Source organism: Sciurus carolinensis, chromosome 13, assembly GCF_902686445.1.
Source record: "Sciurus carolinensis chromosome 13, mSciCar1.2, whole genome shotgun sequence".
Lineage (NCBI taxonomy): Eukaryota > Metazoa > Chordata > Mammalia > Rodentia > Sciuridae > Sciurus > Sciurus carolinensis.
In genome coordinates this window covers 94172913-94190221 of record NC_062225.1, presented here as the reverse complement: position 1 = coordinate 94190221, position 17309 = coordinate 94172913, and the positions used below count along the sequence as shown (strand labels likewise).

General features: G+C 56.8%; 1 protein-coding gene across 1 annotated transcript in view; it reads left to right on the top strand.

Annotated features, from left to right (window-relative positions):
* Positions 1 to 17309, top strand: part of Tpo (thyroid peroxidase) — an 83692-nt gene that overhangs the window by 27899 nt on the left and 38484 nt on the right. Inside the window, exons 7-12 of the mRNA XM_047522150.1 lie at positions 150 to 668; positions 2731 to 2989; positions 4177 to 4347; positions 5449 to 5686; positions 7900 to 8108; positions 8775 to 8942. Of these exons, the coding sequence (XP_047378106.1) occupies positions 150 to 668; positions 2731 to 2989; positions 4177 to 4347; positions 5449 to 5686; positions 7900 to 8108; positions 8775 to 8942 (1564 nt within the window). The remainder of the gene's footprint in view (positions 1 to 149; positions 669 to 2730; positions 2990 to 4176; positions 4348 to 5448; positions 5687 to 7899; positions 8109 to 8774; positions 8943 to 17309) is intronic.

Here is a 17309-nt window from a genome sequence, read left to right as displayed (position 1 = left end):
TCCACCTCTTCCTGCAAGGAGGGTCACAGCAGGAAGAGGCCTGGTTGGGCACCCAGATGTCCGACCTGATCCTGGCCCTGCCGGATCCTACGAGTGTCCTCGAAAGGGGCCCAAGGTCCGAGGTGACCCGCATCTTCCCTCTGCTGCAGCTTCCCGCCAACGCCTCGCCTGCCGCGGGCACGGCATGCTTGCCCTTCTACCGCTCATCCGCCGCCTGTGGCACCGTGGACCGGGGCGTGCTCTTCGGCAACCTGTCCGCGGCCAACCCACGGCAGCAGATGAACGCCTTGACGTCCTTCCTGGACGCGTCCACCGTGTACGGCAGCTCCCCAGCCGCCGAGAAGCAGCTGCGCAACTGGACCAGCACCGCGGGGCTGCTTCGGGTCAACCTGCGCCACCACGACGCTGGCCGCGCCTACATGCCCTTCACGCCACCGCGCGCGCCCGCCGCCTGCGTGCCCGCGCCAGGTGCCCCCAGCGCTGCCCGCGCGCCCTGCTTCCTGGCGGGCGATGGCCGCGCCAGCGAGGTCCCCGCCCTGGCAGCTGTGCACACCCTGTGGCTGCGCGAGCACAACCGCCTGGCCGCCAAGCTCAAGGCCCTGAACGCGCACTGGAGCGCAGACACAGTCTACCAGGAGGCACGCAAGGTGGTGGGCGCCCTGCACCAGGTGCGCACGTTCACAGTAGGCTCTCGAGCCGGGAGGGCGATCTGGGCGGTCCCAAATGAGTGTCAGCAAGGTCACGGTGGGCACTTAATCTGCAGCGGGCACAGTCACCGTGGGCTCCATAAAAGTGTGCCCACAAAGTCATCGTGGACGAGCTGAACGGGTGCAGGTGAGGGCACTATGAGCTCCGATGGACAGGGTCACAATGTGCACCTCCAACGGGTGCCCCAGTCTGCTCAGGCAAGGTCACTGTGGGTACCCCTAGTCTTGGGCCTCAGGCGTCCATGCGGAGTTTCACTCAGGATATGGAGGACCCCTCTGGCCCCTCTGGCCCAGCTGTATGCTCACACACCGTGCTGGCGCTGGTGACCCACTCTCCATCAGCAACCAGAGCTGGCAGGTGTGCTGTGGTGGCTCTCCTTGCACCTGCAGCCACTGTGCATGCAGGTTTTCCGCCCAGAGAAATCCTCTCAGCCACTTGGAGGTGGGTGGTCTGCCCTGAGTCCCTTGTTATTGTGTTTTGAAAACAATGGAGACCTTAGTCATTTTGTGTGGAATTTCTTAATTAGCAAGTTAAACCGAGTCCATTTTATGGTTATTTTTAATACTGAATCAGAGGGTCTTGAAAGGAGATGTCAGTGGGTTGTGACGCTGTGGACGATCACTGGCTCTGGGGTCTCACTGGCTTCTCAGGAGGACTGTGTGCACTGCTTTCCACCAATAGTCACCCTCTGGATCATCCCCTGAGCCAGGCCCTGTGGTGGACACCTGGACACCTGGTGTTGCCCTTTGTCCTCAGAGACCATCTGGGATCTGAGGAAGGTGAACCTGCCCAGGAGCACACAACCGCATGGGTGGCACCACAGGCCACTTGACTAACCGTGTGCTCAGGCGCCGATTGCAGTCCAGGGTCCTGGCATGAGCCCCTGAGTTGCTGGGAGGGAGAGGGACGTGAGCATCTGGCACACAGGCAGGGCAACAGGAGGGACTCACACACTTGACCAACCTGAGGAGAGTATCCAGACACTTCACGCAGGTGCACAGAGATGCTGTGTGCACAGACGTGCCTTCCTGAAGCGGGGACCAGGCCTCCCGTGCACCCAGGTCCCCAGGCTCAGCAAGGACCACCAGGAACAGGAGGTTGGGTGGGAGAGGCAACACCAGGAGCAAATCTGGGAGGTAGACTGTAGCAGACACCTGCCAGAGAGGAAGGAGAGTCCCCAGCCACTGCATTTCTGTGCCTTGTGCCCAAAGAACTAGGGATAGTTGCTGGGGGTCATTCAGAAGATCTAGCCAGTGGTCCTGGTCCCTGCTTCAGTTCTAACTTAGGACAGGTGTCCCGGGAACACACAGTCCTGAGCTTGCCTGCTATGTCCTTTCTTCTGGGAGGGCTTTGCTAGCATGCACTGACCTACTGTCTGGGTCCACTGCATATCACATCTGCACAGGGTGCCACATGACACGCCATGGGTACACAAAGCCCTGGACATAGGGTTCGTATTCCCACAGAAACCTGAAGACGGATGTTCCAGGTTCTGAGGCTTCTCAGAACCACACGGCTCAGGACAGGCAGGCAGAGAACTCAGGGCCTCCTAGGTTCAGAGCCTCCAGGGCCAAGGCCCCAGGAAGGGACTGGGCGTCTGATTATGGGTTGAGTTTAGGGTGGAGAGATTGCTCCTGGGAGGTCCAGGGGAGAAGCAGGGTGCCCCAGGAGCCTTTCCGTAATTCTGCAGTACCATCAGGCGCACTCTGCTGTCTCCACTTCTGCAGGGCCAGGTTCTGTGGGGCTGGCCCTGCCCGAGTCTTGCTCCAGGTGCCGGGGTGGCTCGGGTGTGTTTGGGGCACTGCCCCAGGACTGTGGTGCTCCCCTCCAGGCCTGTACCTGTGCCTGCACCCTGGCCTGGAGGCTCTGCCTGCTGCCCCAGCTCTTGCCATGACCTTGGGCTCTGGGATGTTCTGGAAGGTGTTCTTCCTGGTGGCCGACTCTGACCCTCATTGGCCCTGGGGCAACCCTGGGCTTCACTGCAACCTCCCTTCAAAACTCACCTGGCTTCTTTCTGCACAGATCATCACCTTGCGAGATTATGTCCCCAGGATCCTGGGTCCGGAGGCCTTCAGGCAGCACATAGGCCCCTATGAAGGCTATGACCCCACCGTGAACCCCACCGTGTCCAACGTCTTCTCCACGGCGGCCTTCCGCTTTGGCCATGCCACGGTCCACCCGCTGGTGAGGAGGCTGGACGTGGGCTTCCAGGAGCATGCCGACCTGCCCAGGCTGCCTCTTCGGGATGCCTTCTTCAGACCCTGGAGACTCATCCAGGAAGGTGCGTCCCCCTCCCGCCCAGGGATGCTGCTCTGTCCTGAGCTGGTCAGAAACCATGTCGCCCACAGAGCCTTAACCTCCCCTGGCCCATGCGTTCCAAGTGTCCACTGGGACGAGAAGTCGGTTAGAGCCTTTTCAAAGTGGACTGCTGCTCAAATCCTTCCCTGCCATTCCTGAAGGCCTTGGGCACTCAGGACAAGTTATTCCGGGGCTGCACACTATGACTATAGATCCGTTAAAGTAGAAACCCCCTTTGCCTCATGGACAGCACCACGGACTGTCCACTGCTGAGCTTTGCCCTATTCTCTGGTTAGTGTCAGGGCCAGGAGCTTAGGGTGCCAACCACCAGGAAGCTGAGCCAACGAGTCGCTCAGAGGGCGGCACTTGGTGGCCGGTGGTTGGGAGGGCTGTTTGCACACTTCCCTTCATCTCTGCTGTCTCTTCCCTGTGTTCTCCCTGCCTGTCTGGAAGGTTCTGAACTGCTGATTCTAAACTCACTAGTTGGTGATTCTGATTCTCACTAGTTGGTGATTGGGGGTGTCGGGTGGAGTGGGGCCTGGGCCACGGTGACCAGGGGTGACAGTGGGCTCCCTTGTCCTCGTTTAGACAGAGTGCTGTGGTGCTCAGCTTTGGAGAGAGGCTGAGGGTCTCACCAACTCACCCACACGGGTGGGGGCACATCATGGATGCTGCCTAGTGTTTTGGGGGCAGCGGGACCCCTGGTCCCTGGCAGACTGTTGCATGTCACTGGATTTGCATGACATGGGGCAGGTGGAACATGAGAGCTGCTGGTCTGTCTTCAGAGCCTGTTGTGGGGAGGCCCCAGGCCTGGGGTGGTGGAACGGGGCCAAGCCATGTCTCCTTCTTCCTGTTCCAGACGGCAGAGTATGGCAGATGCATCTTTTGATTGTAAAGCTTCTGTGATGAACAGGGAAGAAACTTCCCAACAAGGGCCAGTCGCAGGGTCCCTTGGTTTCTGAAGGGCCATCCTCGACCGTGGCGTGGTCAGTGCCGGGTCTGGAGCTAATCCACCACCAAGGGCCCCACCCGAGGGAGTCTGGGAAACTCTGGAGTCTCAGAGGGAGATTCGTCAGCAGACACAAACACAGTTGTCAAGCACAATTGTGGCGGAGAACGTCGGCTTCTCCAGGCTGAGCACGCTCCTCGGTTTCTGTGTGGTGTTCCCAGGTGGCTTGGACCCCATAGTGAGAGGCCTCCTTGCCCGACCAGCCAAGCTGCAGGCGCAGCACCAGCTGATGAATGAGGACCTGACAGAAAGGCTGTTTGTGCTGGCACAGCCCGACGTCCTGGATCTGGCGTCACTGAACCTGCAGCGGGGCCGGGACCATGGCCTGCCAGGTCTGTGGGTGCCCTCAGACCCCATGCCCATGCCTGCTCTGTATGACTGGCCAGACCAGCAGACTGTCCTTTGAGAGACTGACCTGAGGTGAAATCTGCCCACAAACCTGCTGCTGTCTCCTAAGCCAGGTCTTCTGAGGCTCTGCTTCATGCACCCCAAGAGGCCACTCCAGCCACCTGCAGGAAATGGCCCGGGGGGACCCTGAGCCCCAAGGGAGGGAGCTGAGGGGTTCCCACAATGACTCAGCACCCTGAGGGGCCTCAGGCCCATCCTCAGTGCATCTGTGTGTGTGCACTTAGGCAGCACTTGCTGAGTACCTGTAGCATACAAGGGAGTGGGGTCAAGATGGGCACAGTCCTGGCCCCTGCAGGAGGCAGAAGGCAAGAGAGCATGGGCCTCCATGTGCATGCAGAGTAGAGTAGCCTGGGGAGCTGTTCCAAAGTTCACCCCACCACCTCGGGAGCGAGGGGGTCTGGAGAAGGCAGAGGCTGAACTAGGATGAATAGGATGGGTGGAAGGCAAGGGCTGGGCGGTGCCTAGCAGGATACAGGAAGAGCAGGCAGCAGCCCAGAGAAGCTGGAGCTGGGCCAGAGGACCCCAGGAGAACAGGGGCAGCTCAGGGCACTTGATGTTGATGGGTGCAGAGGGAGCCCAGCGGGAGAAGCTGGGCCCAGGCCAGTGCAGGCTGGTCTTCCCTGCTGGGAAGATTTCCTAGAGCAGAGGTCGTGGTCTGGGGTGGGAGGTGGGTGCTGAGAGGTCTTCAGTGCAAGAGACCACGGGGCAGAGGGAAGGCAGATATGCTTGCCATTGTCCACTTTCCTGTGTGTGTGTGTGTGTGTGTGTGTGGCAGCGGGGAGCCAGGCTCCCGTGTGCTCCTGAGGCCTTGTGCCCACAAGGCCTCAAGAGGGAAGGGCCTGTCTGGCCCCTCTCTAGAGAACGGAGCCCACGATGGCCCGAGTCCACTCAGATGCCTGGGAACCTGCGCCACTGGAGCAGACCCCTCAGCAGGAGCTGCTCCTGTGCCCAGCCTGCCGAGCTCCGCAGCTGGGAGTGAGGCCAGGGCAGCACTCTGGGGACACTGGGGCCCCTGTTCCTTGCAGGGTACAACAGATGGAGAGAGTTCTGTGGCTTGCCTCGGCTAGAGACCGCCGCCGACCTGAGCAGGGCCGTCGCCAACAGGAGCCTCGTCGACAAGCTGATGGACTTGTACAAGCATCCTGACAACATTGACGTCTGGCTGGGTGGCTTAGCCGAGGACCTCCTGCCCAGGGCCCGGACGGGCCCCCTGTTTGCATGCATCATTGGGAGGCAGATGAGGGCACTGAGGGACGGGGACAGGTAGGTGGGTGGGACAAGCCTCTGTCCCGCAATGCTGCTCCACATGGGTGGCGGGGGTCTTGCTGAACGGGGGCTTAGGCCACTACTCCAGGAGGGCCCGACAGGCTCCCACCACTGAACCACACCCCAGCCCTCCGCATGCTGTACTGGGGCTTAGGCCAGTACTCCAGGAGGGCCCGACAGGCTCCCGCCACTGAACCACACCCCAGCCCTCCGCATACTGGCTTTGGGCGAAGCGGCCAGGTGTTGCTCAAGGGCTGGCTCCACTGTCCAGTACTCCTGTGACCCTGGGCAGGTCATCTGTCAGTCACAGTTTCTTCCACTGTAAAATGGGGTTCTTACAATGTGAAAGGAGGACCAGGCTCAGGGGTATCATACCTAAACACTAAGGCGTGAATGATGGCTGACTTCCACACTTCTGCTCTCCCAAACAAGCAGGCAGGTAATGAAAATCAAACTGTCCTTCACGACAGCCTGAAACTGCTCCACCTGTAGACATCCTCTGAAATACCTGCTGAAGTTGCAGAGGTGGGGCTGCCCGCAGTGCCGAGGCATCCTGCTCCTCCAGTTCCACCCTGCAGCACAGCCCAGCTCCACTCACGGCCACAGTGCAGGCGCAACTGGACCCTCCAACTACAGCCTGGAGCTGTGGACCTTGTACAACCGGAGTCAGTAGAGCAGGCTGTGTTTCCACACCTCACTCTGGTCTGCAGATGGAGCACCAGGACTGATGCCTACTGGGGCTTAGAACATCTGTGTTGTGGGGAACAACATAGGAAAAAGCAAGGATGAATAGATAGATAGGTACACAGAGAGATAGATACACAGATAGATACATACATACATGGATACATAAATAAATATACATACATACATAGATACACAGATATATAGATAAATACATAGATACATACATACGTAGATGCATAGATACATGGATACATACATACATACATAAACAGATATACATATGTACATAGATACATAAATAGATATACATACATACATAAATATACATACATACATAGATACATAGATAGGTACATAGATACACAGAGAGATAGATACACAGATACATACATAGACACATAAATAAATATACATACATACATAGATACATAGATTCATAGATACACAGATAGATACACAGATACATACATACATAGACACATAAATAAATATACATACATACACATATACATACATAGACAGATACGTAGATAGGTAGATAGACGCATAGATACATAGATGCGTGGATAGATACATACGTAGATAAATGGATAATTAGATACACAGATAGATACTTAGATAGATACAGTAACCCTCAACCTGCAGTTCTCTCTTCCTCTCTTCCTCTCTCTGCCTCTGCCAAAGTCAAATTGTTTTCAAGCATGTTTGAATCCTTTTTAAGGAGGAATCAGCCACACACTAAGGATTCAGTCCTTCCTCCCACTAAAAATTTTGTCATTAATTTTTGAGATGCATTTCAAGTAGACAAGAACATCTGGGGAGAAGTAACTAGGAGAATTTGTCTGCATAAAACATGTATCTTTCAAGTTCTGAGGTTCGGGGTATCCTAGGTCCTGAGAGTGCCTGACTTGGCAGTGGCACATGGGAGGCTGCAGGACCTCGGGGCTGGAGCAGGCTGCAGATGGAGGCTGGTCTGTGTTGCTGCATGACTCTGGTCCTGAGCGTTTATGACTGAATGTCTAGCAGCCCCAGACTCTGCTCATCTGACTCTTGTAGGTTGAGGTGCTTCTCCAATTCGAAGGGAATGTGTTCCACGTGGTGCACTCAGTCTAGCCGCCCTTGGGGCTCTGTCCACGGTGCTAATGTCTTAGAGGAGAGTGAGGCTGTGTCTAACACGCCAGCTTCCCTGACGGCCCTGGCCTGGAGGAGGAGGCTCGGGCGAGGCTGGCTGCGGTTCAGACGCTGCTGACGGCCCATCTGCCTGGCTATACTTGCTTCCGCAGCATCGCTGCACCGCAGGCTGACTGCTGTGAGCCGGACTGGCGGGGCCCCGGAAGGACAGCTTGACATGCTGTGTCCATCCGTGCTGCCCCACAGACCAGCCCACATTGGGGCTGGGGTCCTCCTCACTCCCGTCCAGACTCCATCCTGGGCCTGCCTCACCACAGGGCCATTTTGCACTGGGAGACAGAAGCGGGACAGAGCGTCCGCTGGCCTGCTCACGCTGCCCCCACCCTGTGCAGGTTCTGGTGGGAGAACAGCGCGGTCTTCACGGAGGCTCAGAGGTGGGAGCTGGGCAAGCACTCGCTGCCCCGGGTGCTCTGTGACAACACGGGCCTCACCAGCGTGCCCGTGGACGCCTTCCGCACAGGGACGTTCCCCCAGGACTTCGTGCCCTGCTCGAGCATCCCCGGCCTGGACCTGGAGGCGTGGAGGGAGACCTTTCCACAAGGTGACACCAGGCCCTTCATAGCCATGGGCCCAGCAGCAGCCAGGAGCTGCAACCACCCGGGAGAAGAGAGCTGGCCGGCCTGACAAGCGGCCTGAGGGGCCCCTTGAGGGGCAAGGGCCTGGACCTTCAGCTCCTAGAAAGCAGGCACCAGCCAGAGCCTGAAGGCATTGGGGTGGGGCCTCAGAGCAGAGGCCCTGGCCTGGGCCTCCATGGTCAGCTCCCGCGCCCAACAGGCCAGATCATGTCACCAGCGTCCGGCAGCAAATAGGGTTCCTTCTGTTGTCACCTGCAGCGGCAGCTCTGTGCCAGGCAAGACCTGGTGGAGGGGGACAGAGGAGTTTCTACTGAGGCCACCTACACGGTGGGCGCTTCTCCAGGCCAGGGCCACTCATAGAAGTGGACACACTCACACACACACACACACACACACCACTGGGCACATACCACACCCACTATACACACTACACATGTCTTACACACCACACCACACCATACACACGACACCAAAACATACACACCACACACTCCATACACAACACACTCCACACACACCACACACATCTCCAGGTGGCCTGCGCAGGCTGGGCGGGGCCTAGTTGTGTGACAGGCATCCGCTCGTGTCCTCCTCTCATGGTTTGACCCCGCTGTCACCTTGGCCTTGCACAGACAAGTGTGGCTCCCCGGACGAGGTGGACAACGGGGGCTTCGTGCACTGCGAGGAGTCTGGGACGCGGCTGCTGGTGTATTCCTGCCACCACGGGTTCAGGCTGCAAGGGCAGGAGCAGGTCAACTGCACCAGGGACGGGTGGGACTTCCAGCCCCCCGTGTGCAAAGGTCAGTACCACCCAGGGGCGTGAGGGCGAGGGGTGATCACAAAGCACCTGCATTCCCAGGTGTGTGAGGAGCAATCCGCAGAGCCCAATCCTCCTAGCAAGGTGCCTCTGCACCTGCAGCGGCTTCTGCATAGGAAGTCAGACTCGCCATCGCCAGCCGCTTCCCAGGGTGCCTTCTGGATCCTGGAGCTCGGGACGGTCACATTGCATCCTGATGGACAGAGAGGCTTGGGCGAGGGAAGAGTATCAGGAGGCCGCAGCCACACACAAACACCCTGCAGAACGAGTTTCCAACGGCAATGGCAGAGGAGGGTCCCAGCCCAGGCTGGGGATCCAAGGGGGGTCCCAGCCCGGGCCAGGGATGCAGACCGGCCCATCGCCCGCAGAGCACAGGAGGAAAGAGGAGAAGTCATGCAAGAGCTTGGCTGGTTTGGAGCAGAGATAAAAGCAAAGCCCAGGGTTTTAGGTTCTGCAGAGTTGAGTGTAGGAGAGGAGAAAGCTCAGAGAGGGTGGCGCTGGCCGCACAGTGGACAGGCTGGGCTCGGTGCTGCTGGATGGCCTGCTTGCAAATGGCCCAGATGGCTGATTCCATGCTATCCACGTCCCACAGCAAAAATGTTTTGTTTAGATTTTGAAATTCCAAAACATTTCAACCTTGAAGGATTACAATGGCCAGTTGCTTCCAGACCCCGAAAAGTAAAAGAGACTGAGGCTCCAGCACCAGTCTCTCCAAAGGATCTGGCATGGTCAGATCGAGGAGTGGCTGCCACCACACCAGCCATCCCAGGCGCCGCCCAGGGCCCCCGAGACACAGCAGGGGTGAGGAGGAGAAGCACAGCAGCAGCTGGGAGGACGTTGGGGAAAACCTGCCGAGAACATCCTGGCTCCTGGAGCTGACGGGCAAACAGGTCAGACGCCCGCTGGGGAGGCGGGAGCCAGGCCAGAACAGGAGCCCAGCTACTGTGACGACTCCCTGCTCCCAGATTCGCACCCGGAGGAAGGGGCCTGGGAGGCTCAGGGCAGAGACTCCTGTTCTGTTAGGGTGGGCATGACAGATGGTGGGCAGGGAGAGCTTCAGGAGGCTGGACAGTGCCCAGAGAACAGGGCAAGCACGTTCCCCCGGGACGCACTGGGGGAAGCCTCCAGTGGCAGGCGCCCACCCCATCTGAACGTGCCTGTCCTTGTTGCTCTTGTTGCTCTGAGCTATGGCAGTCATCACCCGAATCATATGCTCTGCAGCTGATCCCTCAGTGGCAAAGCATGGTCCACCTGCAGGAGTCCTGTGCTGCTCCTGCCAAGTTCCTGTGCCCAGGGCACTTGGTGTCCACGTGGTTGGGCAGTTTTCAGGAGAAGCCTGGAGTGCCAGGGCTCCCTCTGAGCAGCTCTGCCTGGTGCGCTCATCACAGGCATGCCTGGCTTCCCTTTGAGTGTAGACACCTGCACACTCTGCACATCCGTTTGAGTGTAGACACCTGCACACTGCACATCCCTTTGAGTGTAGACACCTGCACACTGCACGTCCCTTTGAGTGTAGACACCTGCACACTGCACATCCCTCTGAGTGTAGACACCTGCACACTGCACATCCCTCTGAGTGTAGACACCTGCACACTGCACGTCCCTCTGAGTGTAGACACCTGCACACTGCACGTCCCTTTGAGTGTAGACACCTGCACACTCTGCATGTCCCTTTGAGTGTAGACACCTGCACACTCTGCACGTCCCTCTGAGTGTAGACACCTGCACACTCTGCATGTCCCTTTGAGTGTAGACACCTGCACACTCTGCACGTCCCTCTGAGTGTAGACACCTGCACACTGCACGTCCCTCTGAGTGTAGACACCTGCACACTGCACGTCCCTCTGAGTGTAGACACCTGCACACTGCACATCCCTCTGAGTGTAGACACCTGCACACTCTGCATGTCCCTTTGAGTGTAGACACATGCACACTCTGCACATCCCTTTGAGTGTAGACACCTGCACACTGCACGTCCCTTTGAGTGTAGACACCTGCACACTCTGCATGTCCCTTTGAGTGTAGACACCTGCACACTCTGCACGTCCCTCTGAGTGTAGACACCTGCACACTGCACGTCCCTTTGAGTGTAGACACCTGCACACTCTGCATGTCCCTTTGAGTGTAGACACCTGCACACTCTGCACGTCCCTCTGAGTGTAGACACCTGCACACTCTGCATGTCCCTTTGAGTGTAGACACCTGCACACTCTGCACGTCCCTTTGAGTGTAGACACCTGCACACTCTGCACGTCCCTTTGAGTGTGGACACCTGCACACTCTGCACATCCCTCTGAGTGTAGACACCTGCACACTGCACATCCCTCTGAGTGTAGACACCTGCACACTGCACATCCCTTTGAGTGTAGACACCTGCACACTGCACATCCCTCTGAGTGTAGACACCTGCACACTCTGCACATCCCTCTGAGTGTAGACACCTGCACACTGCACATCCCTTTGAGTGTAGACACCTGCACACTCTGCACGTCCCTTTGAGTGTAGACACCTGCACACTCTGCACATCCCTTTGAGTGTAGACACCTGCACACTGCACATCCCTTTGAGTGTAGACACATGCACACTCTGCACGTCCCTTTGAGTGTAGACACCTGCACACTGCACATCCCTCTGAGTGTAGACACATGCACACTCTGCACATCCCTCTGAGTGTAGACACCTGCACACTGCACAGTCCCTCTGAGTGTAGACACCTGCACACTGCACGTCCCTCTGAGTGTAGACACCTGCACACCTGCACATCCCTCTGAGTGTAGACACCTGCACACTCTGCACATCCCTCTGAGTGTAGACACCTGCACACTCTGCACATCCCTCTGAGTGTAGACACCTGCACACTGCACATCCCTCTGAGTGTAGACACCTGCACACTGCACATCCCTTTGAGTGTAGACACCTGCACACTCTGCACATCCCTTTGAGTGTAGACACCTGCACACTCTGCACATCCCTTTGAGTGTAGACACCTGCACACTCTGCACGTCCCTTTGAGTGTAGACACCTGCACACTGCACATCCCTCTGAGTGTAGACACCTGCACACTGCACACGCCCCTCTGAGTGTAGACACCTGCACACTGCACGTCCCTCTGAGTGTAGACACCTGCACACTCTGCACGTCCCTTTGAGTGTAGACACCTGCACACTGCACATCCCTCTGAGTGTAGACACCTGCACACTGCACGTCCCTTGAGTGTAGACACCTGCACACTGCACGTCCCTCTGAGTGTAGACACCTGCACACCTGCACGTCCCTCTGAGTGTAGACACCTGCACACTGCACGTCCCTCTGAGTGTAGACACCTGCACACTGCACATCCCTCTGAGTGTAGACACCTGCACACTGCACGTCCCTCTGAGTGTAGACACCTGCACACTCTGCACATCCCTCTGAGTGTAGACACCTGCACACTGCACATCCCTCTTAGTGTAGACACCTGCACACTGCACATCCCTCTGAGTGTAGACACCTGCACACTCTGCACGTCCCTCTGAGTGTAGACACCTGCACACTGCACGTCCCTCTGAGTATAGACACCTGCACACTCTGCACATCCCTTTGAGTGTAGACACCTGCACACTGCACATCCCTCTGAGTGTAGACACCTGCACACTCTGCACGTCCCTTTGAGTGTAGACACCTGCACACTGCACATCCCTCTTAGTGTAGACACCTGCACACTGCACGTCCCTTTGAGTGTAGACACCTGCACACTGCACGTCCCTCTGAGTGTAGACACCTGCACACTGCACGTCCCTCAGAGTGTAGACACCTGCACACTGCACATCCCTCTAAGTGTAGACACCTGCACACTGCACGTCCCTCTGAGTGTAGACACCTGCACACTGCACGTCCCTCTGAGTATAGACACCTGCACACTCTGCACGTCCCTCTGAGTGTAGACACCTGCACACTGCACGTCCCTCTGAGTGTAGACACCTGCACACTGCACATCCCTCTGAGTGTAGACACCTGCACACTGCACGTCCCTTTGAGTGTAGACACCTGCACACTCTGCACGTCCCTCTGAGTGTAGACACCTGCACACTGCACGTCCCTCTGAGTGTAGACACCTGCACACTGCACATCCCTCTGAGTGTAGACACCTGCACACTGCACGTCCCTTTGAGTGTAGACACCTGCACACTGCACGTCCCTCTGAGTGTAGACACCTGCACACTCTGCACGTCCCTCTGAGTGTAGACACCTGCACACTGCACGTCCCTCTGAGTGTAGACACCTGCACACTGCACGTCCCTCTGAGTGTAGACACCTGCACACTGCACGTCCCTCTGAGTGTAGACACCTGCACACTGCACATCCCTCTGAGTGTAGACACCTGCACACTGCACGTCCCTCTGAGTGTAGACACCTGCACACTGCACATCCCTTTGAGTGTAGACACCTGCACACTGCACATCCCTCTAAGTGTAGACACCTGCACACTGCACGTCCCTTTGAGTGTAGACACCTGCACACTCTGCACGTCCCTCTAAGTGTAGACACCTGCACACTGCACATCCCTTTGAGTGTAGACACCTGCACACTGCACATCCCTCTGAGTGTAGACACCTGCACACTGCACATCCCTTTGAGTGTAGACACCTGCACACTGCACATCCCTTTGAGTGTAGACACCTGCACACTGCACATCCCTCTAAGTGTAGACACCTGCACACTGCACGTCCCTTTGAGTGTAGACACCTGCACACTGCACGTCCCTTTGAGTGTAGACACCTGCACACTGCACATCCCTCTGAGTGTAGACACCTGCACACTGCACGTCCCTTTGAGTGTAGACACCTGCACACTGCATGTCCCTTTGAGTGTAGACACCTGCACACTCTGCACGTCCCTCTGAGTGTAGACACCTGCACACTCTGCATGTCCCTTTGAGTGTAGACACCTGCACACTCTGCACGTCCCTCTGAGTGTAGACACCTGCACACTGCACGTCCCTCTGAGTGTAGACACCTGCACACTGCACATCCCTCTGAGTGTAGACACCTGCACACTCTGCATGTCCCTTTGAGTGTAGACACATGCACACTCTGCACATCCCTTTGAGTGTAGACACCTGCACACTGCACGTCCCTCTGAGTGTAGACACCTGCACACTCTGCACATCCCTTTGAGTGTAGACACCTGCACACTCTGCACATCCCTCTGAGTGTAGACACCTGCACACTGCACATCCCTTTGAGTGTAGACACCTGCACACTGCACATCCCTTTGAGTGTAGACACCTGCACACTCTGCACATCCCTCTGAGTGTAGACACCTGCACACTGCACATCCCTTTGAGTGTAGACACCTGCACACTGCACATCCCTCTAAGTGTAGACACATGCACACTCTGCACATCCCTTTGAGTGTAGACACCTGCACACTCTGCACATCCCTTTGAGTGTAGACACATGCACACTCTGCACATCCCTTTGAGTGTAGACACCTGCACACTGCACATCCCTTTGAGTGTAGACACATGCACACTCTGCACGTCCCTTTGAGTGTAGACACCTGCACACTGCACATCCCTCTGAGTGTAGACACCTGCACACTCTGCACATCCCTCTGAGTGTAGACACCTGCACACTCTGCACGTCCCTCTGAGTGTAGACACCTGCACACTGCACGTCCCTCTGAGTGTAGACACATGCACACTCTGCACATCCCTCTGAGTGTAGACACCTGCACACTCTGCACATCCCTTTGAGTGTAGACACATGCACACTCTGCACATCCCTCTGAGTGTAGACACCTGCACACTGCACATCCCTTTGAGTGTAGACACCTGCACACTGCACATCCCTTTGAGTGTAGACACCTGCACACTGCACATCCCTCTGAGTGTAGACACCTGCACACTCTGCACGTCCCTTTGAGTGTAGACACCTGCACACTCTGCACGTCCCTTTGAGTGTAGACACCTGCACACTGCACATCCCTCTGAGTGTAGACACCTGCACACTGCACGTCCCTCTGAGTGTAGACACCTGCACACTCTGCACGTCCCTCTGAGTGTAGACACCTGCACACTGCACATCCCTCTGAGTGTAGACACCTGCACACTGCACGTCCCTTTGAGTGTAGACACCTGCACACTGCACATCCCTCTGAGTGTAGACACCTGCACACTGCACGTCCCTCTGAGTGTAGACACCTGCACACTCTGCACGTCCCTTTGAGTGTAGACACCTGCACACTGCACATCCCTCTGAGTGTAGACACCTGCACACTGCACATCCCTCTTAGTGTAGACACCTGCACACTGCACGTCCCTCTGAGTGTAGACACCTGCACACTCTGCACATCCCTCTGAGTGTAGACACCTGCACACTGCACATCCCTCTTAGTGTAGACACCTGCACACTGCACATCCCTCTGAGTGTAGACACCTGCACACTCTGCACGTCCCTCTGAGTGTAGACACCTGCACACTGCACGTCCCTCTGAGTAGTAGACACCTGCACACTCTGCACATCCCTTTGAGTGTAGACACCTGCACACTGCACATCCCTCTGAGTGTAGACACCTGCACACTCTGCACGTCCCTTTGAGTGTAGACACCTGCACACTGCACATCCCTCTTAGTGTAGACACCTGCACACTGCACGTCCCTTTGAGTGTAGACACCTGCACACTGCACGTCCCTCTGAGTGTAGACACCTGCACACTGCACGTCCCTCTGAGTGTAGACACCTGCACACTGCACATCCCTCTAAGTGTAGACACCTGCACACTGCACGTCCCTTTGAGTGTAGACACCTGCACACTGCACGTCCCTCTGAGTATAGACACCTGCACACTCTGCACGTCCCTCTGAGTGTAGACACCTGCACACTGCACGTCCCTCTGAGTGTAGACACCTGCACACTGCACATCCCTCTGAGTGTAGACACCTGCACACTGCACGTCCCTTTGAGTGTAGACACCTGCACACTCTGCACGTCCCTCTGAGTGTAGACACCTGCACACTGCACATCCCTTTGAGTGTAGACACCTGCACACTGCACATCCCTCTGAGTGTAGACACCTGCACACTGCACATCCCTTTGAGTGTAGACACCTGCACACTGCACATCCCTCTGAGTGTAGACACCTGCACACTGCACATCCCTCTGAGTGTAGACACCTGCACACTGCACGTCCCTCTGAGTGTAGACACCTGCACACTGCACGTCCCTTTGAGTGTAGACACCTGCACACTGCACATCCCTCTGAGTGTAGACACCTGCACACTGCACGTCCCTTTGAGTGTAGACACCTGCACACTGCACGTCCCTTTGAGTGTAGACACCTGCACACTGCACATCCCTCTGAGTGTAGACACCTGCACACTGCACATCCCTCTTGAGTGTAGACACCTGCACACTGCACGTCCCTCTGAGTGTAGACACCTGCACACTCTGCACATCCCTCTGAGTGTAGACACCTGCACACTGCACATCCCTCTTAGTGTAGACACCTGCACACTGCACATCCCTCTGAGTGTAGACACCTGCACACTCTGCACGTCCCTCTGAGTGTAGACACCTGCACACTGCACGTCCCTCTGAAGTATAGACACCTGCACACTCTGCACATCCCTTTGAGTGTAGACACCTGCACACTGCACATCCCTCTGAGTGTAGACACCTGCACACTCTGCACGTCCCTTTGAGTGTAGACACCTGCACACTGCACATCCCTCTTAGTGTAGACACCTGCACACTGCACGTCCCTTGAGTGTAGACACCTGCACACTGCACGTCCCTCTGAGTGTAGACACCTGCACACTGCACGTCCCTCTGAGTGTAGACACCTGCACACTGCACGTCCCTCTGAGTGTAGACACCTGCACACACTGCACGTCCCTCTGAGTGTAGACACCTGCACACTGCACATCCCTCTAAGTGTAGACACCTGCACACTGCACATCCCTTTGAGTGTAGACACCTGCACACTCTGCACGTCCCTTTGAGTGTAGACACCTGCACACTGCACGTCCCTCTGAGTATAGACACCTGCACACTCTGCACGTCCCTCTGAGTGTAGACACCTGCACACTGCACGTCCCTCTGAGTGTAGACACCTGCACACTGCACATCCCTCTGAGTGTAGACACCTGCACACTGCACGTCCCTTTGAGTGTAGACACCTGCACACTCTGCACGTCCCTCTGAGTGTAGACACCTGCACACTCTGCACGTCCCTTTGAGTGTAGACACCTGCACACTGCACATCCCTCTGAGTGTAGACACCTGCACACTGCACGTCCCTCTGAGTGTAGACACCTGCACACTCTGCACGTCCCTTTGAGTGTAGACACCTGCACACTGCACATCCC